Raw genomic sequence first — 23,669 nt, 5'->3', positions numbered from 1 at the left:
AATTAAATGTTACCTTTTCTTTGAGAAGCAAGGATTTGTCAGAACGATGACGTGGATTTTCTGCCCCTGTGTCTGGTGGCCTTTGTTATCACCAGACACTGTAATAGGGAATTGGTCTATGATGCAAACATTTACAAGGTGGTTGGAGAACCACTGGAGATGGTGCACTACTTTGTCAAATTTAGAATGATGAGTAGATGTAGAGTCAAAAATTGTATTATAGCTTTAACCATGACTTATTGAATTGAAAATTTTAAAAAAGTTCCATACTAGTCATTCCCAAAGTCATTACAAAATCCCAACTAAATTTTATATCACTGTTCTCAGCCTAGCAGAGGGAAGGGGATTCAGACCCTAAGAAGTAAAAGTAAGGACTCAGAAGTTCTGAGGACATCACTCAACCCACAACAGAGTGGACTTGCACAGACACTGTGCCTACTATCAGGACTTCAAAGCTCAGGCCTGCCTGTTAGGTCCAGGTACCCCTTCACTTCACCTTCTGGTGCCTGGGGATGGGGGACTGGAGGGTGGGATGCTTTAGGACAAACACCTTGGCTTAAGGCTACCTGACTCAGATCAGGAGACAGATGAGTTCCAGGTCTCCCAGGAGTAAATGGAAGAGCCATATGTGAGTTCTGCCAGAGTCCTCTACCCACAAAAGACAAAGTCCACCCCTCACATCCGAGAGCCACACCCCTATTCTCAGCCCCATATGGGAGTGAATGGAAGTGTCTTCCCCTAACTTCCATCTCTGACTTCTCAGAGAGGAGAAGGCATTAGTCCGAGCTTGGGATATCAGGTGAACAGAGGAAGGAATTCTCTGGAAGAGTTCCAAGCACTGTCTGGAATTAGGGTAAAAACCCTGAGTGAGACTTGAGGGCCCCTCAAACATATACTGGAAGAGAGGGGATGCTGACAGAATCCTGCCGCTTACATAAGCCCTGGGAGATTCTTTACAGGGATCTCCTCTTTGAATTCCCCGTCTGTAGAGTCAGAGAGGCGACAGCACTGGACTAGGGTTTGGCATCCTGGCTTCCACCAGTAAAGTTCAGGACCCTGAGTATGATCTAAGGGAGTCATCTATGACAAATGAGAAACTCTCAGAACTTACGGGCCTCTCAGAACCTGGGCCTCTGCTGTCAGGCCTAGGAAGCCCCTGATGGGAGTGACTGTATATAACACATCCTGAGTTCTGCCTCTGACGTCGTAGGGATGTTATAGAATTGTTACCGAGGGGATGGTGTAAAGTTAGCAGAGGGAGGAGGCCCAGGTCCTGCCAGGAGGTAGGTAAGGACCCTTTGTGTGGTATGAGGGTATCTACTATCCAATGAGAGGGGGCCCCCACAAGGTGCTGCCCTGCCATCAGCAATAGTGGGCCCTGGACAAGCACCCTCTAAATTCTTCCTTTGGAGATTCAAGAAAGGGATGGCACTTCCAGGGTTTCTGGAGTCAAGTCAGTAGGTGGAAGAGTTCCATATCCTCCCAGAAGTGAAGGTGAGGACCTTGAGTGAAGTATGAAGGACCTCCCACCTCAAAAGAGAGGGTTTCCCACAGAGTCCTAACACTGCTGTCAGCCCAGGGAGGGATGAGGTGTGAGTGGCTGGATCCAAGACATCCTGAATTCTAAATCTGCATTTTCAAAAAAGTGAAGAGCTTTGTTTGAGAAAAGCTGCTTTACGTCATCAGAGGAACTACTTCTAGGTCCTTCTAGGAGGTGACATGAGGACCATGAGTGAAGTTGGAGGGGATCCCTTACACCAAACAGGGGGTCCCGCATATTCTTGAAAGAGATTGGGCAGGAATCATCTGATGAAGGGCCCACTGAATTCTCCTTGTGAGAACTCAGGAAGTTAAGGGCATTGGACCAGAGTGTCAGCCTCAGGCAGCAGAAAGAGGAGTCCCAGTTTCTAACAAGAGTAACAAGAAGAACTTGATTAAGTTCTGAGGGAACCCCAATTATGCTATAAGCCCTGAGGGGTCATTGGGTAGCTATGTTAGGATAAGGGCTTCCTAACTTCCTCCTCAGGGATCTCAGAGATATGAGGGCCTCGTTCTGAGGGGATAGGTCTCACATCAGCAGAGGGAGGAGTCGCAGACCCTACCAGAAGCCAAGGTGAGGACCTTGAGTGAGGAGTGACGATCTTAATTACCCCAGGATAGAGATAGTCCTTCTAAGTTCTGCCAATTCTGTCATCCCAGTGTCCCTAGGAAGATATGGTCAGATGAGGTTCTCCCTTACTTCTCTTGAATTCAAGGGAAATGAGGTCACTGAAATGAGGAGTCACCATAAGAGCAGTAGAATAGGGGGATCTCAAAAGCTGCCAGAAGTCAAGACGATGGCCCTGAAAGTGAACTGAGAGAAACAACCCCTACAAAAAAAAAAAAGAGAGGGGCCTCCATGGACATTCCAAGCCTTGCCATCACCCCAGGAATCGCCAGGCAGATCTGGCATGAAGCAGCCTAAGGTGAACTCTAATTACTTTCACAGGGTTCTCAGGAAGCAGGCTGATGGAAGAACAAGAGCCTTTTGGGTTCCTTGAGCAGTGCACACAGGATATATTGATGGCAGAGGCGGCCATCAATAAAGCCAAGGCAGCATCTCTGCCATGTGGTGAAGGTACACACACCATCTTATCCTCTTTCCTGCAGGTCATTGGTTTACCTGTCCACTTGCCTGCTGCACCTGAACAGTCATCATGCCTTGGAGTCAGAAGAGTAAGCTCCGTGCCCATGAGAAACACCGCCAGGCCCAAGAAAAGCCCGAGGATCTGGCAGGTACCCAGGCCACTGTGGGAGTGGGAGAAGAGTTCCGCTCTGCTTCCTCTCCTCTTTTCAAAGGTATTTCCGAAAGCTCACTTATTGCTGGGTCATGTTGTAATCCACAGGTTCTTCAGAGAGCCACAGCTGTTTCACACACTGAGCCCACCTACAGAGACCCTCTAGATGAGACGGTGGTTTTATCGGTGTACTACCTGTTGTACAAGTATCAAATGAAAGAGCCCATTACCAAGGCAGATATGCTGAGAAATGTAATCCAGGTGTACAGGAATCACTTCCATGAGATCCTCAAGAGAGCTTCTGCGCACATGGAGATGGTCTTTGGCCTTGACCTGAAGGAAGTGGATCCCTACCGGCACATCTATGTCCTTGTTAACAAACTTGAAATAAGCTACGATGCAATTCTGGATGATGTGAGAGAGGTTCCCAAAACCGGCCTGGTGATGGCTATTCTGGGTGTGATATTCATGAATGGCAATTGTGCCACTGAGGAGCTAGTCTGGGAAGTGCTGAATATGATGGGTGTATATGCTGGGAGGAAGAACTTCATCTGTGGGGAGCCGAGGAAGCTCATCACTGAAGATTTGGTGCAGGAAAATTACCTGGAGTGTCGCCAGGTGCCCAATAGTGATCCTCCCCGCTATGAGTTCCTGTGGGGTCCAAGAGCCCACGCTGAAACCAGCAAGATGAAAGCGCTGGAGTTTGTGGCCAAGATCAATGATATGGTCCCCACAGCCTTCCCATCCTGGTATGAAGAGGCTGTGACAGTTGAGGAAGAGAGACCCCGAGCCAGAGCAGCAACCAAGGTTCATACCACTGCCATGGCCAGTGCGCACTCCAGGGCCATGGCCAGAAGTTCCTCCTGCCCCAATAAAGTCAAGCCGATTCTTCACTTTGTCATTAATAAAAAGTCCACATTCTCATTAATGGAAGGTCAAGGTGGGGCTGGAGACAACAGAGTGTATAATATATTTGTGTTCTTATTCTATGTGTTAACCTAGATAAGTTCAAAATTGCTTTTCTTTTTAGTGGAAAGTTTCTTAGCTTCAAAGTCCAAGTTTGTGAATGTCGTTGCTCATTTTTGTGCCATGTATGAGATATGAGTAATAGATTATTATTTTGTAGATCAAATTGGGAAACTGCACCTTATTTAGTTATTTGGAACACAGTAACATGTCAATGGATTAGGCATTTCCTTGGAAATGTAAAAGAATTTAGCAGTGAAATACTTGAGACCAAGAAATAGAGGAGAAAAAGTAAAGATGGCTAAATATTGTTTTCTCTATTCATATTTAGTCCTTTGCTTAAAATTAAATTATATACAGCTAGATATTTGTAGATTACTCAAGAATGCAGTATTAACTATGTCACAGTAAATTAGACGTCTTGCACACTGTCTCATCCATTTCTCAAACATTCCATGAGCGTCTGCTCTTTGGGAGGCTCTGTGCTACTACTGGGAATGTTAGGATAAACAAGATCCATCCTGCCCGTTGCATTTCAGAGTCTAGGAACATCTATCAAGTAAAGAAGGCAGTGCGATGCACCCTAAGACGTAAGGACAGGTCAAAAAGGAGGAGAGGACATTGAAGGATCCAGAAGTAAGCAGTCAAGTGTAAGTGCCCTGAGACAAGCAGGTCTGGGAAACTGCAAGTCCTTCAGTGTGAGTCAGCGCTGTGGTAACCTGGGAGGTAGATCAGATGAGGCTATGGGAGTGGTGGGCAGGGGCCAGACCCTCAGGAGGTGTGTCCAGAGTTAAAAGACTAAAGCTTGGAGTGGAAAACTACTTCTAGAAGTTACATTAAGATCATAAATTAAACCAGAGAGAAATCTCAACCTGAGGCAGGAATGGAAGGTGTCCTGTGCTTCTGTCCCAGTGCAGGTTAACACAGTCCACAAACTAGGTATTTTATATACATTGTCTCCAGGGATTTTCTGTGAAATAAGGGTGGTACTGCCTTAACTTGTGATGCTCAGAAGTCATTTTGCTGGCACTCTTTGCCTTGGGCAGGCAAACACAGAGCTTACTCTGTTAATAGGGTGTTTCAATTAGATTATCTTGAGTTTAAATTGGCAAACTCAAAGTGAGGGATAAATATTTTGATGGGAGTGAAACAAGTAGTCCTTGACACATTTTCTAAGAGCCTTATATGCATCCAACTGGGGAAGATTTTTCCAACTCAATAAAATATCTTCAAAACGATCCCTAGCAAGTAACTTACTTTTACTTGGTAAGAAGCATTTTGAACGATTTGGTGTGTTATATCCTAGAGGGTTGTATGTTCTTTGACAACTCCAGGATAAAAATAAATTTTAAAATTCCAAGATGGGAGGCTGGTACTGCTTGAAGTCAAAATTATAATAGTAATACCTGAGAAGTATCAAAGATCTAATATATGCCAGTCACTGAATCAGGTACCTTACATGAATCACATTCCAACTGTCTGACATCACAAGGTATACATGAGTCTGGGAATAAAACAACTTGATCAAAACAACTTCATAGATGAAGAATTTGATACACACATTGCTTTGCAATTTTCATGGGTTCATGTAGCTCATAAGAGACAGACCTGAGAATAAAGCCCTGATCTGAATTCTTTCAGAGCCCGCTGTTCCACTTCTCCCAGCCTGAGACAGACCTTGTGTCCATTAATTCATTTGTCTTTTCACTGCTCCACAATGAAAAGAAGGACTCTGTGGCCAAAATACTAAAAGGAGGCCTAAAGAAGGAGGGTGAAAATGAGAACCAAACACAATTTGGGGACTGTCTGGGGGCTTCATTTACCCAGGATCCTCCCGCTCTTCACCCCAGGGTTCCTTGAGAGCTGACTGCCCTGGTCCCAGCCTGAGTGATCAGTCCAAGCATTTTCCCACATGACAGTGCCCTTCCCCTGGGTTTTCCCCAGTGTGCCCGCATGTCCAAACTGGAAGCTGACCCGCTGGTCAGCTCTTCTGTGCAACTTCCTCAGGAAGCTGCCCTCTGCTCCCAGAGGAACAGATGGCCCACATCCCCTGGTTTCCCCTGACTTAGAGCATCCCACCTCCCTACGGATCCCGTTTCTCACTGTGGACTCTCTGATAGCGGCTGCCCTTTCCATGTAATTGTTCACTTCAAACAGTGAAGTTTACACACCTCCTTACCCCCCATGGATGCTCCTAACATATCTTTAAGTTTTTTCTTAATCTGCTGTTAGGTAGAGTCTGATTTGACACAAAATTCATTTATTATAATATCCTGAAGCAGAGATATAATCATGAAGTTAGAGAGGAGGCTTTAGGAAGCAGATGAAGTTAGGTAGAAAAAAGAATTTAATCCAATGGACTATTTGAGACTGAATACTGAATCCATACACTGAGGAGTGAGCTTAACTAAATGATCCAGAACCAAATCGTCCCCCTACTCCAACAAGAGGCAGGTGAGGAAGGACTGAGGAAATCACTATGTAGCAACTGTCTGTAGAGGCTGGATTCTAACAGATCCTGTAGTCTTTCCAGGAAGTTACAGTAGTTTCCTATGGCTGCTGTAAAAAATTACTACAACTTTACTGGTTTAGAACTGCACATATTTATTATCTCAGTAGGTACTGTTATCTACATTTCTGTAGGTGTGAAGGCTGAGTGGCTCGGCTAGATTCTGTGCTTGGATTTCCACAGGCTCAAGTCAAGCTTTCAGCTGGCAGGTCTCTTATAAGTCTGGGAAGGATTTCCTTCCAAAATCATTCCAGTTTTGGGCAGAATCCAGTTCTTTGTGGTAATAAGGCTGAGGCCCTATTTCCTTGCTGACAGTCAGCTGGAGCTGCCATAGTTTCCCCAGTCCTCAAACGCAGGCCCATATACTTTGAGTCAGCAACTGAACGTTGAAGTCTCCTCACACTTGGCACTTTCCAACCTCCCTGTCTGCTGCATCTCTCTTCTACATCCAGCCAGAGAAAGTTCTCTGCTTGTACAGGGTCATGTCATTAGATTGGGCCCACCCAGGTCATCCAATAGAATATCTTTATTTTAAAGTCGGCTTCATAACCTAACTACATTTGCAAAGTACCTTTGGCCGTGTAACATAACTAATTCACAGGTTTCAGGGATAAGGTATGGGCGTCTTCATGGAGCAATTATTCAGTCTACCGGTGACACAGAAAATGTCTCCCTGGAGGACCACATCAGCTTTGATAAGGAAAAAAAGTCACCATCATTTTCCTGATTGTTGTCTGTATCTGCCCCAGTGGTTTTCCAGTGTGCCTAAAGACACCTGTACAAGTGTTCGGGTATACTCATCAAATGATGGGTAACCGAGATTCACAAGTTGTGATTTAGACCATGCAGCAAAAAGAAGAAAGAAATTCTCAGTGTACTGAGACTACTGTAAAGGTAAGTGCAGAAAGGTGTTATTTAGTGACAAAAGGTGACCCTTTCCTGCTGAGGTTTACAGTGTCCTGTAGAAAACTGGTGTGAGCCTGTGTCTGAAAACACTTGTCACATAGTGGGCACCACAAAAAGGTGGAGTGTTGCAAGACAATTTTGGCTTTCTCAGAAACTTCTTCAAGAATGAAGAGGGCTTCTGTATACAAATTATGAGTGTCGCACTTTGTCGACGACCTCCTACTCTGTAGCTGTTTGTGGAGAGACTGCAAGTGCTCAAACACGTGTGCCTTGCTCTGCTCCCTGGGCACGTGGGGACCCTGTATTGTGCAGTCAGTCCACTTGTATTAGAAAGGGTTTTGTGACCACCCTTGCCACTGAAATATGAACAGAAACGATGTTTGTCATTTCCAGACCATGGCACTTGACAGTCAGTGTGCTACCTCCATGCTTTCTGTTCAATTCAGCTGCAAACATGCAGAGCCTGTGTTGAGCTGTGGATCCACATGGTGGAAGCAGCCTGGACCCCTGGATCACCTGACAGCAGAGACCCCCACCTGCCCATGGCAAGCTTTCTGTGTAGGCGAGAGAAACTTTTGTAGTGGTAAGTCATTCAGGTTTCAGCCTTCTTCCATCACATCCGCTGGCAGGTATTTTATCTGAATAACACATGGCTACCATTTCTGTTGTCAGTCTTACTTAAACATGCCAATTATAAAAGAAATACTGCATATATTCTTGATGCTAAAAATTTCTAAAAACATGGATAAATCACAATTCTGCCTTCTTAGCACAGTGCTGTAAAATTTAGGCCCAACTAGAAGTAACTACAAATAAAATCCTTGTGTGTATAATTTTTAAGTTTATTCTAGATTTTTTCCTTACATTTTTGTGCTAGAAAAATACACTATTGGTGACTCCTTTTTAAATTCTCTCTAGTGAGCACGGAGACAAACTATGAGGGATCACAGCAGGGTAGGAACCCCATTTTCACTCTAGCTTATCATAAATATCTAGCTGTATTACTTCCATCTGCACCTCTCTTGTGAATAATAGGTTTTATCACTCTTGCCAGATCTGAAGTTCTTGAGGGGTCATCTTTGCAAGTCTCTACTCCTCTCCATCTCACTTCCAACATATTACATAACAGGCGTTCAACAGACATGGACTCAGGTGTGTTTGAAAGAGCAAGGTATGGGGCTCCAAAGGCAGAGAAGGAATATTCAATTGGGCAGAAACAAAGCTCCTCTCATGTGAACCACAGGGTTCTTAGTGGGGGAATAGTAGGCATTAGACCCATACCTTGAACATGAACATCTTCCTCGAATATAATCATTGAAGTAAATTTATGTAACATTTATTGGGTGCTTACTAGATATAAGAGCCTTTTCTCTGGCCTATCTTTTCTAATCATTTTCTGTCGTCCTACTAAGTAAGGACAGTCATTATCCCCATTTTTCAGATGAATAAATTGAGACAGAAAATTTGTAAAAACTGTAAGGGCAGAAGAAAAAAAAATAGAAAAATATACTGAGTTTTAACAACACATGCGTAATGATGTACCTAATGTTCTGCCTCTTGTCCTTCTCACTGAACAAAATGAATGCAGGATCTTTCCATGAGAGCACATATAGATCCACCTCACTCTTTTAACGACTCCCTAGAATTCTAAAGGGTGTATGTGCCATAATTAATTTAATCATTCTCTTCCTGATGGACACACAAGTTTTTTTCCTGTTTGTTGCTATGATTAATAGAACTGAAATCAACACTGAACATGGTTCTTGGGCAAATGTTGATTATTTTTTATAGGAAAGAGATACAAATGTGCAAATTGCGTTAAGAGTGCAAAGAGTTCTATGATTGTGAATTTTTTAGTATTTCTGAAATTGTACTTCAATAATGCTGCACCAATTCATATTCTCACAGATTAGTTTATGTGAATACCCTACACTCTCTCAGGCATTTAATTTTATCAATTTTAAAATTTGGGCAACATTTTTGGTGCAATTATGGTGTATCAATTTTATTTTAATTCATATCTCCCTGTTTTGTAATTAAGTAGGGCAGAAAATTAACATAATTCCTCACTCATATGAAACAGGATTTCTGCAGTTATGTCTTATTACCAGGATTCCTCTGAGCACATGCTTTAAGAATTTTGATAAGTTAATTAAATTTTTCCCTTTACCCTGAGAAGCAAGGATTTGTCAGAATGACGAGATGCCAGGAAAATATCACTATAAAATATTCCTATCCAGGAAAATATCACTAAGTGAGGGACATCAAGAAGATGTTGGGGGGAGGGGAGGCGGGGAGGACTTTCCAGAATCCATGAGAAAGATCACATATTGAAACAAGTCCAGAGAGCCCTAGACAGCTGGAAGTCAGGGACCTGTATACAGACTTCAGCAAAAGGTAGAAAAGGTACCAGAAGGAGAGAAGGTGGAAAATCTGGTGGAGGGTAATGAAGAACTTATAAAGATGGGCTAGGGAATATTGGGATTGTCATTACTACCCTGAAGTTATAGGGTGATCTCAGTGGGACGATCTACTGGATGAAAAGACCAGAGGCATGCCTGATAGCCCACCCTCCCTTACAATGCCCTTACCCACTGTCAGGCAGAATATAGGCAGCTCCCCTGTGTCACCCTCCAAATGATGTTACTGATGGAATCGGGGAAAGCACATCTCTTTACTACTCTGGTGGTTCTCTACATCCTTGCCAGTGTACCAGGGCTGAGAGTTGTCTTGATGCCTGAGGGAGAATGCTGTTTCTCCCCAGCTGGTGATCTGGTTGGTTAAAATAGGGTAAGTATTACCAATGAGTAGAGGAAGGGGGTATGCAGCTGCAAGGAGGGGGAAACTGGAGGGGGAGTTCTCTAAGGCAATTACCTCCGTGACTCCGGAAATAAAGGTCTGAGGTAGACCTGCCTTGAAAAACAATTCAAGTGTTACCCCCAGCTCAGACTGCCTCCCATAGTTCCTGATTTCTTTGCACACCATAGGGCAGAAGTACTTTGGCTGTGTTTGGTGGTCTGTGTTGCTGCTAGACACTGACTGGAGTAGGGGGTTGGCCCACAATGCAAACCTTTACAGGGTGAATAGAGAACCATTGTAGTTGGTGTAGTTTCTTGTTAAATTGGCTGGAGGTGACAGATATATGTGGAATCCAAAGCTACATCTTTTTTACTGTAATAACTCCAATTTGATTGAATTAAAATTAAAAAAAAAATAGATTTTGTACTAGCCATTCCTGAAGTCATCACCTGATCTGTAGTAAATACAGCAAAATCAAAGTGAGGACAGTGCACTGGCCTGACTCAGGCCAGTTGACAGAGGAATCCCAAGTCCTAAGAGAAGTAAAGGTGAGACTTAGAATGAGGTCAAAGGGACCAGCTATTCCAGAACAGAAGGTGCCACCACATAGAGCCCCATCCCTGCTGTTAGTCTTGGAAATCTCCAGAAAGGAGTGGCTAAAATAAAAATGGTTTCCTCTGAATTCTGTCTCTGGTGTCAATGGGATGTTAACACTTTGATCTGAGGTGGGGGGCAGTATCAGGTCAGGGGAGGGAAGAGTTCCGCTCTCTCCTAGGAGTTTAGGTAAGGTCCCTGACTGAGTTTCAGGGGACCTATACCCCAAAAGAGAGTGGATCCCAAAACCTCACACCTGCTTTCAGTCCCGGCAAGGTCCGTGCAGGGATTTCTTGTAGTGCCTTCTGAATTTCTCCTCTGGGGACTCAGGAAACTGGGGGCATTGGACTTGGGTGTCAGCTGTGGGCAATGGAGAGTGGGGTCCCTGATACTAACAGAAGTAAAGATGAGAACTCTGACTTCTGAGGGAGCCCGAGAACATACGGGCAGCACAGTGGCCTGCTCCTGCTGTCAGCTCTGGGAGGCCCCGCTACGGCTGTGAGCCTCAGAAGCCCCTTCCTTTCACAACTTTGGAATCTGGAAAGCGATGTGGGGAGGGCCTTTGTTTAAGGCTAGTTAACCAGAGGGAGGATACCCAGGATCAGCCCGGAGGGGTGAGGGCAAACCCTAAGTGAATTCCGGGTGAATCCCCCAACCCCAGAACAGAGTAGACCCCAGAGAACCCTGCCCCTGTATCAGCCCTGGAAGATCCCAGGCAAAGCTGACCGAAAGTGGTACACCCTAATATCTGCCTTGGGGTTTCACGGAAGCAAAGGCATTGGTCTGTATACTGAGGGAGGCGCTCTGGGCTCTGCCTGCAATTACACTAAAGATCTGGAGTTAGGTATGAAGGTACCGCCCATCCCAGAAGAGAGAGGCTCCCAGAGTCCTGCTCCTGCTATCAGCCCCCAAAGAACCCAAACAGGGATCATCTCATGTAGCAACCTCCGAGAACCGTCGGAGGGGACTGAAGCGGGTGAGGGCGGTGGAATCCGGGTGTCAGCTTTGAACCAGCAGAGGGACAGTAGCTAGGCATAACGGGACTAAAGGCGAGGACTCGAGAAAGTGTGAGGGAACCACCGGCATTGGAACGCAGGGGGCCTCAGAGCTCCGCCCCTTCTATCCGCACGGCACCCCCATGTGGTGGTTTGAGGCTATGACGCAGTCTGACTTCCGCCTCGTGTCGGAGGGGAGCCATCCCATCGGTCCAGGCAGAAGCCCCGGACTCCGCCTGCATTACGGTAAAGACGCCGAGTTAGGTGTGGGGGGACTGGCCGCTCCAGATTAAAAGGGTTCCCAGAGTCTCACCCTGCTCTCAGCCCTGGTAGAACCTGGACCGGAACCATCTGACAGAGCGACCTCCCAGCATCTTTGAAATTTCCCCTGAGGGGACGGAAGAGGATGAGGGCATCAGAACAGCGTGTCGGCTTTAGAGCAGCAGAAGGACGGGTCCCAGGCCTTAATGGGGGGGGGGGGGCGCCGTTTAAAGCGATTGGAAGGGGTGGGGGAGGGGTAAAAGCGGCGACCCTATGTGGGGCCTGAGGGAACCCTCGCCCCGAACTTAGGCGGCCTCAGAGCCCAGCCCGTAGCACGTTGGGCTGAACTGAAGTATTACAGTGCCCTGGCTTCTGTCTCTGGTGTCTCAGGGGAAGTGAACACTCGAGAATGGGAGGAAGATGGCGTCAGGCCAGGAAAAGGTGGCGCGAGCAGGCCCGGCCACGTGTTAACGGCAAGGGTACTGAATGAGGTCTCAGGGAAACACCCACCCCCAACCAAGGGGACCTCGCCAAGCCCCGCCACTGCTGTCAGCCCCTGGAGGCCTTGGGTCAGGGTGGGAGCCTGAGGCACCCCCTCGCATTGTCCTTGGGCCATCTTAGCAAGATGGAGGTTGGTCTGAGAGGGCTGCCTCACTAGCATTAAGAGGGAACCCAGGCATTTCCAGCAGTCAGTGTGAGGACTGAGGGGACCACCTGCCTTAGAACCCTGGGGGTCACAGAGAATCCTATCCATGCCATTAGCCCCTAGGGTGCCTGAGGCAGAGAAGTTAGACTGAGGCCTCCTTAACCTCCTCCTCAGGACTCTCAGGGATTTGAGGGCCTTGATCTGAGGGCATAGATCTTCTGTCAGCAAAGGGGGGAGTCCCAGGCATTACCAGAAGTGCAAGTGAGGGCACTGAGTGAGAACTGACCCCTAATTACCCCAGGATAGAAAGGTTCCCACAGAGCTTCTGTTTGTGCTTTATTCCCTGTGTATTCTGGGCAAGTGTGGTACAATGAAGTTCTGCTCATTCCCACCTCTGAGGTCTCAGTGATAAGGTCTTTGAAATGAGGGGATAACATCAGACCATTAGAGCACAGGAACCGCAGATCCTGCCAAAAGTGAAGTGATGACCCTTAGGTGAACTGAAATACTCCCTAACTCAGAACAGAGCCATTGCTCTAAGCCCCACTGAGCCTCAGGCAGATCTGGTAGGTTGGAGCTAAGGCACACCCTAGTTATTTCCACAGAGTCCTCAGAGCAGAGGCAAATCAGACAGTAGGAGCTTTGTGGGTTCCTAGAACAGTGCCCTCAAGGAAACCTGCAGAAGCGGCCTTCAATAAGGCCAAGGCTGTATCTCCCTGTTGAAGTGGTCCAACAATCTCATCCTCTTTCCTTTAGGTCACTGAGTCACCTGCCCCCTTGCCTGCTGCACTTGTTGAAACTCATCATGCCTCGGGGTCGGAAGAGTAAGCTCCGTGCCCGTGAGAATCGCCGCCAGGCCCAAGAAGATGATCTGGTAGGTACCCAGGCCACTGTGGGAGTGGGAGAAGAGTTCCGCTCTGCTTCCTCTCCTCTTTTCAAAGGTATTTCCGAAAGCTCACTTATTGCTGGGTCATGTTGTAATCCACAGGTTCTTCAGAGAGCCACAGCTGTTTCACACACTGAGCCCACCTACAGAGACCCTCTAGATGAGACGGTGGTTTTATCGGTGTACTACCTGTTGTACAAGTATCAAATGAAAGAGCCCATTACCAAGGCAGATATGCTGAGAAATGTAATCCAGGTGTACAGGAATCACTTCCATGAGATCCTCAAGAGAGCTTCTGCGCACATGGAGATGGTCTTTGGCCTTGACCTGAAGGAAGTGGATCCCTACCGGCACATCTATGTCCTTGTTAACAAACTTGAAATAAGCTACGATGCAATTCTGGATGATGTGAGAGAGGTTCCCAAAACCGGCCTGGTGATGGCTATTCTGGGTGTGATATTCATGAATGGCAATTGTGCCACTGAGGAGCAAGTCTGGCAAATGTTGAATGTGATGGGGTTATATGCTGGGAGGAAGCACTTCATTTTTGGGGAGCCGAGGAAGCTCATCACCAAAGATTTAGTGGAGGCAAATTACCTGGAGTGTCGCCAGGTGCCCAATAGTGATCCTCCCCGCTATGAGTTCCTGTGGGGTCCAAGAGCCCACGCTGAAACCAGCAAGATGAAAGTGCTGGAATTTATGGCCAAGATCCATGATACAGTCCCCACAGCCTTTGCATCCTGGTATGAAGAGGCTGTGAAAGATGAGGTGGAGAGAGCCCGAGCCAGAGCTACAGCCAAGGCTCGTACTGCTGCCATGGCCAGTGCACGCTCCAGGGCCATGGCCACAAATTCCTCATGCCCCAATAAAGTCTGAGGCTGATTCTTCACTTTGTTCTTAAAAAGAGAAGTCCATGTTCTAAGCAGTAGAAAGTCAGAATGGGGCTGGAGACAACATAGTATATAACATATGTGTGTTTCTTTTCAATGTAGTAACTTGGATAATTTTTAAAAAATATATTGTTCCTTTTAATAGAAAGTTTAAGTACCTTCATAATCTAAATTTATGAATGATATTGCTCAAACATCTATTGCTGTCAATGAGATTTAAGACTCAGAGTTTTATTATTTTGTAAAACAAATTGGAAAAGTTCCACCTTATTGAGTAATTTGGAATAAAATAACAACAATAGATGAGGCATTTCCTTGGAAATGTGAAAAACTCAACAGTGTAACATTTGAGGTCAATAAATGGAGAAATAAATAAAAGATGATAAGTTCTTGGTTTCATTTATCACTTTTAGTCTGTTGTTTCATAACATATATATACATATGTACATATATATACATATGTGTGTGTGTGTATATATATACACAGAAAGAGAGAGATATAGATGTATCTGGATATATTTAGCTTATTCAAGAATGTAGGAGAAATAATATTATAATAAATTAGACCTCTTTTTCAGTGGCCCATTTTTTTTTCCCTAACAATAATTAAGCAAAACTCTGTGTTAGTTCAGGGAATACTAAGATGAACAAGAACCATTCCTGCCCATAGAATTTTAAAGTCTTGGTGCAGCTATGACATAAGGAATATTGTGAGATATCCCCTAGGACCAAAAGGACAAGTCAAAAGATGGTGTGAATACTTGGAGGTTTCAATTGTGACTAGTCAAATGTAAATATCCTATGGCAAAGGGGTTTGAGACCTTGGGAAACTGCAAGTCCTTGGGTGTGAGGTAATTTTAATTAAGCTGGGTAGTGGGTAAGATGAGTTTGTTTGAGTGGTGGGCAGAGACTAAAATCTCAGGCGAAGTGTCTCAGATTGAGAGACTAAAGCCTAGAAAGCTGCTTTAGCACTTACTTTAAGATCATGTATAAAGCAGAGAGAAATCTTCACCTGGGGCATGAGTGGAAGAGGTCCTGTGCTCTTGTTCCAGTGCAGAAGAACACAGTCCACAAACTAGGTGATTTCTGCACATCATAAAAAGAGAGTGTCTGAGAAATAAAGGTGATACTCACATGAGATGAAATGCTCAGAAGCCACTGTGCTGGCAGTCTTTGCCTTGGGCTGGGAGAGACATAGTCCATCCAATAAATAGGCATTTTAATTAGGTTATCTGGAATGTAATTTGGTAAATCTAAACTAGAACTAGATTTGTGATAAAAGTAAAATAATTGCAAATACAAGTGTTTTGGATGGAAGAGAAGATATAAGGAAGGGATGGAAAGAGGCTCTGACATAAATTTCAGTAAGTTTTGAGTTGCATCAAACAGGGCAGAATCACCCACACTAATAACAAATTACATATCCTCAGAAAATTAATACAGCAAGTAACTTAGTTTAACATGCTGAGCAACACACTGGCTGATTTCTTCTGCCATATCCTAGAGAGCTACAAATTCTACAATTTGTGGTTTAAAAAAAAACAGAGGGGAGGTTAGTAGGTTTTAGAGTGAAAACAATTACAGTAATAACTAAAATTTAGTAAAACCTAGTACATGCCAGATACTGTGCCAGTGTCTTGCATAAGTTGCAGTCCAACTTTCCTACTAACAAGATATATATGAGCCAAAAGCAAGAGGACTACTTGTCAAATTCATTTCAGAGATGAAGAGTGTGAGGCTCACAGAATTTTGTAATTGTCCTGAGTTCACCTGGCTTGTAAGTGACAGAGCTGGGACTAGAATCCCGGTCTGAATTCCTCTAGAGCCCACACTGTTCCCTCCCAATCTGAGGCTGACTTTCTATCTTTTAATTCATTTCTCTTCGCATTACTCCACAATGTCTCCTGGTAAATAAAAAGAAGGAATCTGCAGCCAATGTACTAAACCCAGGTGTGTTAATGAGGTGAAAATGGGGACTATCTACGGCCTGCATTTGCCTAAAGTCCACCTGCTCCTATCCACAGGGTTCTTTTAGAGCTGAATGCCCGGTGCTGGTACATGGGACCAGACCCAGCACTCTCCAAATTACACTGTTCCTCCCATGGGTCTTCCCCAGTGTGCTCTCATGTCCAAATCTGGATCCTGACCTGCTGTCTAGCTCTCCCCTACTTCTTTTAATAAGGCTGCACTCTGCTGCCAGTGGAACAGAAAGCCCAGAATCTCCCACCTTTCCCCTGACTTAGAGGCTTCCAACTCCCTGCAGACGTCCTCTCTGTCTGTCCCATCCCTGACTATGGAATCCCTCTGATAGCAACAGCCCCAACCACTGTTGTTTACGTTGGAAGTGAAGTTTAGACATTTGCTCATCTGCTCTGGGTTCTTCCACCGCACTCAAAGTTTTTTTTTTTTTTTTTCCAAATTGCTTTGTGAGTAGATTTGGCACAGGATCTACTGGTTCTTGCAAGATAACACTGAGTTAGGAGGTTTTAGAAAACAGATAAGGTTAGAAAGAAAAGAGAATTTAATCTCCTGACTTATTTGAGACTGGACACTGAATCTGTACACTGATCAGTGAACTTAACTAAGTGTCCAAGAACCAAAGCCTCCTTCCTAAGTGGTAGATGGGGAAGTACCAAGGAAATCACTATGGAACAACCATCTGCAGAGGCTGGATTCGAACAGACCCTTTAGCCCTTTAAGGAGGTTATGCTAGTATTCCACAGCTGCTATAACAAATTACCACAAATTTAGCAGTTTACGAAAACACATTTATTATCTCAAATGTCTCTGGGTGAGAAACCCAAATTTCTTCTGCTGGTTTATCTGTTCTGGGTTTCACAAGACCCAAGTCAAGCTTTCAGCTGGCAGGTCTCTTATAAGTCTGGGAAGGATTTCCTTCCAAAATCATTCCAGTTTTGGGCAGAATCCAGTTCTTTGTGGTAATAAGGCTGAGGCCCTATTTCCTTGCTGACAGTCAGCTGGAGCTGCCATAGTTTCCCCAGTCCTCAAACGCAGGCCCATATACTTTGAGTCAGCAACTGAACGTTGAAGTCTCCTCACACTTGGCACTTTCCAACCTCCCTGTCTGCTGCATCTCTCTTCTACATCCAGCCAGAGAAAGTTCTCTGCTTGTACAGGGTCATGTCATTAGATTGGGCCCACCCAGGTCATCCAATAGAATATCTTTATTTTAAAGTCGGCTTCATAACCTAACTACATTTGCAAAGTACCTTTGGCCGTGTAACATAACTAATTCACAGGTTTCAGGGATAAGGTATGGGCGTCTTCATGGAGCAATTATTCAGTCTACCGGTGACACAGAAAATGTCTCCCTGGAGGACCACATCAGCTTTGATAAGGAAAAAAAGTCACCATCATTTTCCTGATTGTTGTCTGTATCTGCCCCAGTGGTTTTCCAGTGTGCCTAAAGACACCTGTACAAGTGTTCGGGTATACTCATCAAATGATGGGTAACCGAGATTCACAAGTTGTGATTTAGACCATGCAGCAAAAAGAAGAAAGAAATTCTCAGTGTACTGAGACTACTGTAAAGGTAAGTGCAGAAAGGTGTTATTTAGTGACAAAAGGTGACCCTTTCCTGCTGAGGTTTACAGTGTCCTGTAGAAAACTGGTGTGAGCCTGTGTCTGAAAACACTTGTCACATAGTGGGCACCACAAAAAGGTGGAGTGTTGCAAGACAATTTTGGCTTTCTCAGAAACTTCTTCAAGAATGAAGAGGGCTTCTGTATACAAATTATGAGTGTCGCACTTTGTCGACGACCTCCTACTCTGTAGCTGTTTGTGGAGAGACTGCAAGTGCTCAAACACGTGTGCCTTGCTCTGCTCCCTGGGCACGTGGGGACCCTGTATTGTGCAGTCAGTCCACTTGTATTAGAAAGGGTTTTGTGACCACCCTTGCCACTGAAATATGAACAGAAACGATGTTTGTCATTTCCAGACCATGGCACTTGACAGTCAGTGTGCTACCTCCATGCTTTCTGTTCAATTCAGCTGCAAACATGCAGAGCCTGTGTTGAGCTGTGGATCCACATGGTGGAAGCAGCCTGGACCCCTGGATCACCTGACAGCAGAGACCCCCACCTGCCCATGGCAAGCTTTCTGTGTAGGCGAGAGAAACTTTTGTAGTGGTAAGTCATTCAGGTTTCAGCCTTCTTCCATCACATCCGCTGGCAGGTATTTTATCTGAATAACACATGGCTACCATTTCTGTTGTCAGTCTTACTTAAACATGCCAATTATAAAAGAAATACTGCATATATTCTTGATGCTAAAAATTTCTAAAAACATGGATAAAAATAATCAGTCTCATTCCTTATTTCATCCTCCAAAATTCAAACTTTCTCAGAATTAACCAGAATTTTAAGATGTATATATTATATTAAAATGTATTCTGAGATTTTTCTTACATAAATGTAGTAGAAAATTTAATGTGAGTTTTTAATATACATGGATAATGCTGTACATGTTGTTTTGCCTCTTGCTCTTGTCACTTAATGAAATGAATGCTGGATCTTTTTCCATGAGAGTACATATAGACCCATCTCACTCTTTTTAACTACTCCCAAGGATTCTTAAGTGTGTATGTGCCATAATTAATTTAACCATTGTCCTGATGGACACATAAGTTGTTTTCCATTTGTTGCTATAACTAGTAGAACTGGTGTCAACATTATTAAGTATAAATTATTGGGCAAATGTGGATATTTTCTTATAAGAAAGACATAGAAGTGAACATTTGGTTATAGTGTAAATAGTGTGTTGATCATAAATTTTTATGAATATTGCTGATATTCTGTTTCAATAATTCTGTACCAGTTTATATTCTCACATATTAATTTATGTGAATATCTTAAACTCACAAGTACTTTATTTGGTCAATTTTAAATGTTGCTCAATTTTTATGTAAATATATATCTTCACTGTTATTTTATTTTGTATTTCTATGTTTTCTAATTTTCTTCAAAAAATAGTTCCTCATTAATTAATTCCTCATCTACACAGAGCAGAATTTTTGCAAGATATCTTGAGTACTGGGATATCTTTGGATTGTGTTATAAAATTCTATGTCAATAAGATTTCTTCCAATTACTTTAAGAAGCAAGGATTTGGTCAGAATGACTAGATCCCAGGGAAGAGTCTAGACAGAAACCTTCCACTCGTGAGGCACATCAGGAAGGCTGGAGGATAAAGAAATTCCCAGAGTCCATGAGAAAGGCCACATACTAAACCAAGTTCAGACAGCCCAGGGCAGGCTGGCAGGCAGGGTTCTGAGTTCAGAGCTCAGCAGATAATGGAAAAGGAACCAGAAGGAGAGAACATGTGGAATCCTGGAGGGTCCTGGACAACTTCCATGAAAGGACTTGGAAAATCTATGAATCATTATTACCAGCCTGAAGTTGCAGAGTGATATGACTGGGATGATCTACTGGACGAAGGGACCAGAGGCATGCCTGATACTCCTCCTTCCCTTAGAATGCCCCTACCCACTGTCAGGCAGAGTGGAGCTAGCTCCCCTGTGTCACTCAGTGATATTACTGAATTCTGGAAAAACTGTATCTCTTCATCCTTGCCACTGTACCTGTTATTACAAGTTATTATTGTAATAAATCTGGCTTGATTGGATTAAATATTTAAAACATTCTGTGCAAGCTATTCTTAACATTTTCAATAGTTTTATCTTTACAGAAAAGTTGCAAACATAGTACAAAGGATTGCCTTATACCCACCAGTCTCCCCTATTGTTAATGTTTACATTATTTTGATAAATTTGTCACTACTAATGAACCAATATTGATACATTATTATTATTAACTAAAGTCCATACTTAATTCAGCTTTCCTTATTTTTTTCCCCCTAATGTCCTTTTTCTGGCCCAGGGTCCCATCCACAATACTATATTACATTTAGATATCACTTCTCCTAGGCTCCTCTAGACTGTGAGTTTATCAGATTTTCCTTACTTTTGATGACCTTAACAGTTTAGGGGAGTATTTGTCAGGTATTTTGTAGAAGGTCCCTCTCTTGAGATGTCTGATATTCTTCTCATGATTAGACTGGCACTACAGGTTCTTGTGAGGAGAGCCTCAGGAGTAAAGTGCCATTTTCATCACATTATATTAAGGGCACACTATCAACATGACTTAACAACTGATGATATCACCTTGTTCACCAACCTAAGGTGGTGTTTGTCAAGTTTCTCCACTGTACAGTTACTCTTTCCCCCTCACTATGTTTAGCCCACACTTCAAGGGTGGGGAGTTAAGCCCCATCTCCTTGAGGGTGGAGTAGCTACATAAATTATTTGGAATTGTTCTCATACATAAGATTTGTCTATTCTCTCTAATTTATTTATTCAGTCAGTCATTTATTTATAGCAACATGGACTCATGGATATTTATTTTACACTTTGGGTTATAATCCAATATTAGGTTATTTATTTTCCTGATCAAATTGTTCCATTGCTACAAGAGTCTGTTACTTCTAAGCCTTCTCGGAAGACAGAGCTCGGAAAATGTGTACTAGCCCATTCATGCACATAAATCTATATTTATATATTTGTCCACCTGTATCTATATTAAGCTAAACATGAGTCATACTGATGTCTCCATGCTAATCTAGTATCATGTGATTCACTCTAAGCTTCCCTCTTTGCTTAACTCTGTGAGAAAATTGGCTCTAACTCTCCATCTACTTAGTCAGTCCGAGTATTCTTGAATATTGATGTCAGATTATTAGCCCATTACCCTTCTGAGAACAACTTTACCAACCAGAATACAGTATCTATATATACTCCCTTTTTTCTGTAGTCTTACAGTATCCATTCATTTCCAAAGTTACTTAGCACCCTTTTTCCCCATCTTCTTTACTGATGATACTTCATATATTTGTAATACAACTAGATTTTTTTTGTCATAGTCTGCATTCCATCCTGGGATACTTAATCTCTGAATTGATTTTTTTAAATTTGTGTACATTAAGGTTCACTCTGTGAGCGAATGTTCTATGGGATTTGAAAAATGTGTAATGTCTCATATCCATCATTACACTATCATACAGGGTAGTTTCACCATCCTAAAACATCCCCTGTGCTTCATTTTATCAACCACTTGCCCCAAAGAAAACCCCTAGAAACTGCTGATGTGTTTTGTCTCTGTTGTGTCTTTTTCAGAATATCTTACAAATGGAATCATATAGTATGTAGCATTTTCAGACTGGCCTCTTTTGTTTAGCAACATGCATTTAAGGTTCATCCATGTTATCTTGTGAATTGATAGTAGATGGTTCATTACTGTTTATTGCTGAATAGTATTCCATTGTATGTATGTACCACAGATTATTTATTGGCTTACCTATTAAAGGCATCTTAGGTTCTGGTGATTACAAATAATGCAACTATAAGAATTTATGTGCAGTTATTTGTGTTGATTTAAGTTTCAATTCAGTTGGATAAATATCTAGGAACACAATTTCTGGACTGTATCATAGAACATGTTTAGTTTTTTAAGAAACTGCTAATCTGTTTCCAAAATGGCTGCACCATTTTGCATTTTCACCATAAATGTGTGAGAGATCCAATTATGTCCCTGCTAGCAATTGGTATTTTAGCCTTTGAGTAGGTGTGCACTGATAACTAACTGTTGTTTTAATTTGCATTTCCTTAGTGCCAAATTACATCATACATCCTTTCATATGCCTATTTATCATCTGTCTATCTTCTTTTGTGAGATACTTGTTGAGATCTTTTGCACACTTTAAAAATAAGGTAATGTATTATTTTTCTAAGACAACTGTAATAAACTGGGAGGCTTACAACAATAAAAGAAATTTATTCTCTCACAATTATGGGAGGCTAGAATTCTGAAATCAAGCTTTCAAAAGCGTTGGTTCCTTCTGGAGGGTCTGAGGGAGAATCCATTTCCAGACCTTTCTTCTACCGTTTGGTAACAACCCAGCAATTCTTGGTGTTCCTTGCTTTGTAAATGCATCACTCCAACCCGTGCCTCCACCTCCATCTTCACATGACCTTCCCCTCTGTGCGTCTATGTCTCAGTTCTTTCTCTGTCTTTCTCTTGTGAAACCTGTCTTTGGGCAGATCATCCTAAATCCAGGATGACCACTTCTTGAGATCCTTAAGTTAATTACATATGCAAAAACTTTCCAAATCAAGTCACATTCACAGGTTTCAAGGGTCTCTTTTTAGAGACACCATTCAGACTGCTACTGTTTCCTTGTTTTATTACTGTTGAGTTTTAAAAGTTCTCTGTGCATTCAGATTCAAGTCATTTATCAGATATGGGATTTGCAAATGTTTTCTCTGTTTTTCGCTTCTTTTTTCATTCTCTTAACAGTGTCCTTTACAGAGCAAAGCTTTTTAATTTTAACAAAGCCCAACTTATCAGTTGTTTCTTTTTTTATAGATTGTACTTTTGGTATTGTATATAAAACTCATCATCACATCCTAAGTCATAGATTTTCTCCTGTATTTTCTTCTAGAAGTTACATAGTTTTGCATTTTAAATTTAAATCTGTGATCTATCTTGAATTAATTTTTGTGTAAGGTATGACGCTTGGGTCTAAGTTAATTTTTTCCCATATAGATGTCCAATTGTTCTAGCACTATTTGGTGGAAAAATATTTTTTTCATTTATTTGCCTTTGCACCTCTGTCAAAAGTTAGTTGACTATATTTGTGTGGGTCTATTTCTGGGTTCTCGATTCTCTGTTACAATTATTTGTCTGTTTCACCAATACTATGCTGTCTTGATTACTACAGCTTTATATTAAGCCTTGAAATAGGGTAGTGTGAGTCTTCAAATGTCATTCTTCTTTTTCAATATTGTGTTGGCTATTCTAGGACTTTTGCCACTCCATATAAATGTTAGAACCAATTTTTCCATATCTACAAAAAAAGTTGCTGGGATTTTGATTGGGATTGCATTAGATCTATAGATCAAGTTAGAAATAATTCATATCTTGGTAGTAGTGAGTCTACCAATTCATTAACAGGGAATATTTCTCCCTTTATTTAGATCTTCTTGATAAGTGTTTTTTAGTTTTCTGCAAATGGATTTGGTATATGTCTTGTTAGATTTACATTTAGGTATTTCATTTTTGTGCAATTGTAAATGTTTTTGCTTTACAAAAGTTCTCATTTCAACTGTTAATTGCTGGTATATAATAAAGCAATTATACTCAGTTATTAGTTCCAAGAGATTTTCTTTGTAGATTCTTTGAGGTTTTCTACATAGACAATCATTTCCTCCAGAAAAATATATAATTTTACTTTACCCCTTTGTTATCTGTATACCTTTTATCTATTTGTTATTGCTTGTCTTGCACTGGATTGGACTTACATTATGATATTGAATTGGCATAGTAAGAGGACATCCTTGTTTCATTTCTAATCTTAGAGGGAAAGCA

At 42.7% G+C, this 23,669-nt stretch overlaps 2 protein-coding genes across 2 annotated transcripts; both read left to right on the top strand.

The window, feature by feature from the left end:
• Window positions 1–2,696: 2,696 nt before the first annotated feature.
• LOC116151021 (melanoma-associated antigen B10-like) lies at window positions 2,697–11,583 on the top strand. Its single transcript, XM_031446643.2, has 5 exons — window positions 2,697–3,717; window positions 3,808–3,868; window positions 5,688–5,879; window positions 7,605–7,741; window positions 11,213–11,583. The coding sequence occupies exons 1-5, from the start codon at window positions 2,697–2,699 to the stop codon at window positions 11,581–11,583; spliced, it is 1,782 nt and encodes a 593-aa protein (XP_031302503.2).
• A 163-nt stretch (window positions 11,584–11,746) lies between these two features.
• On the top strand, window positions 11,747–14,215 carry LOC116150961 (melanoma-associated antigen B10-like). The gene is made up of 2 exons (XM_064483201.1): window positions 11,747–11,792; window positions 13,210–14,215. The coding sequence occupies exon 2, from the start codon at window positions 13,259–13,261 to the stop codon at window positions 14,213–14,215; it is 957 nt and encodes a 318-aa protein (XP_064339271.1). The 5' UTR covers window positions 11,747–11,792; window positions 13,210–13,258.
• Window positions 14,216–23,669: the final 9,454 nt, after the last annotated feature.

The sequence above is a fragment of the Camelus dromedarius genome, chromosome X, assembly GCF_036321535.1.
Source record: "Camelus dromedarius isolate mCamDro1 chromosome X, mCamDro1.pat, whole genome shotgun sequence".
NCBI lineage: Eukaryota > Metazoa > Chordata > Mammalia > Artiodactyla > Camelidae > Camelus > Camelus dromedarius.
The sequence above is the reverse complement of the archived record's forward strand: the minus strand, read 5'-3'. Positions and strand labels throughout refer to the sequence as shown.

What these genes read in the sequence shown, in the direction of transcription:
- LOC116150961 (XM_064483201.1), top strand. Translation starts at nt 13,259, where the DNA reads ATGCCTCGGGGTCGGAAGAGTAAGCTCCGTGCCCGTGAGAATCGCCGC.
- LOC116151021 (XM_031446643.2), top strand. Translation starts at nt 2,697, where the DNA reads ATGCCTTGGAGTCAGAAGAGTAAGCTCCGTGCCCATGAGAAACACCGC. An exon ending in ATAGCGGCTGCCCTTTCCAT is followed by an intron (nt 5,880 to 7,604) that starts GTAATTGTTCAC and finishes TGTTCAATTCAG; the next exon opens with CTGCAAACATGCAGAGCCTG. An exon ending in CGAGAGAAACTTTTGTAGTG is followed by an intron (nt 7,742 to 11,212) that starts GTAAGTCATTCA and finishes CCCCAACCCCAG; the next exon opens with AACAGAGTAGACCCCAGAGA.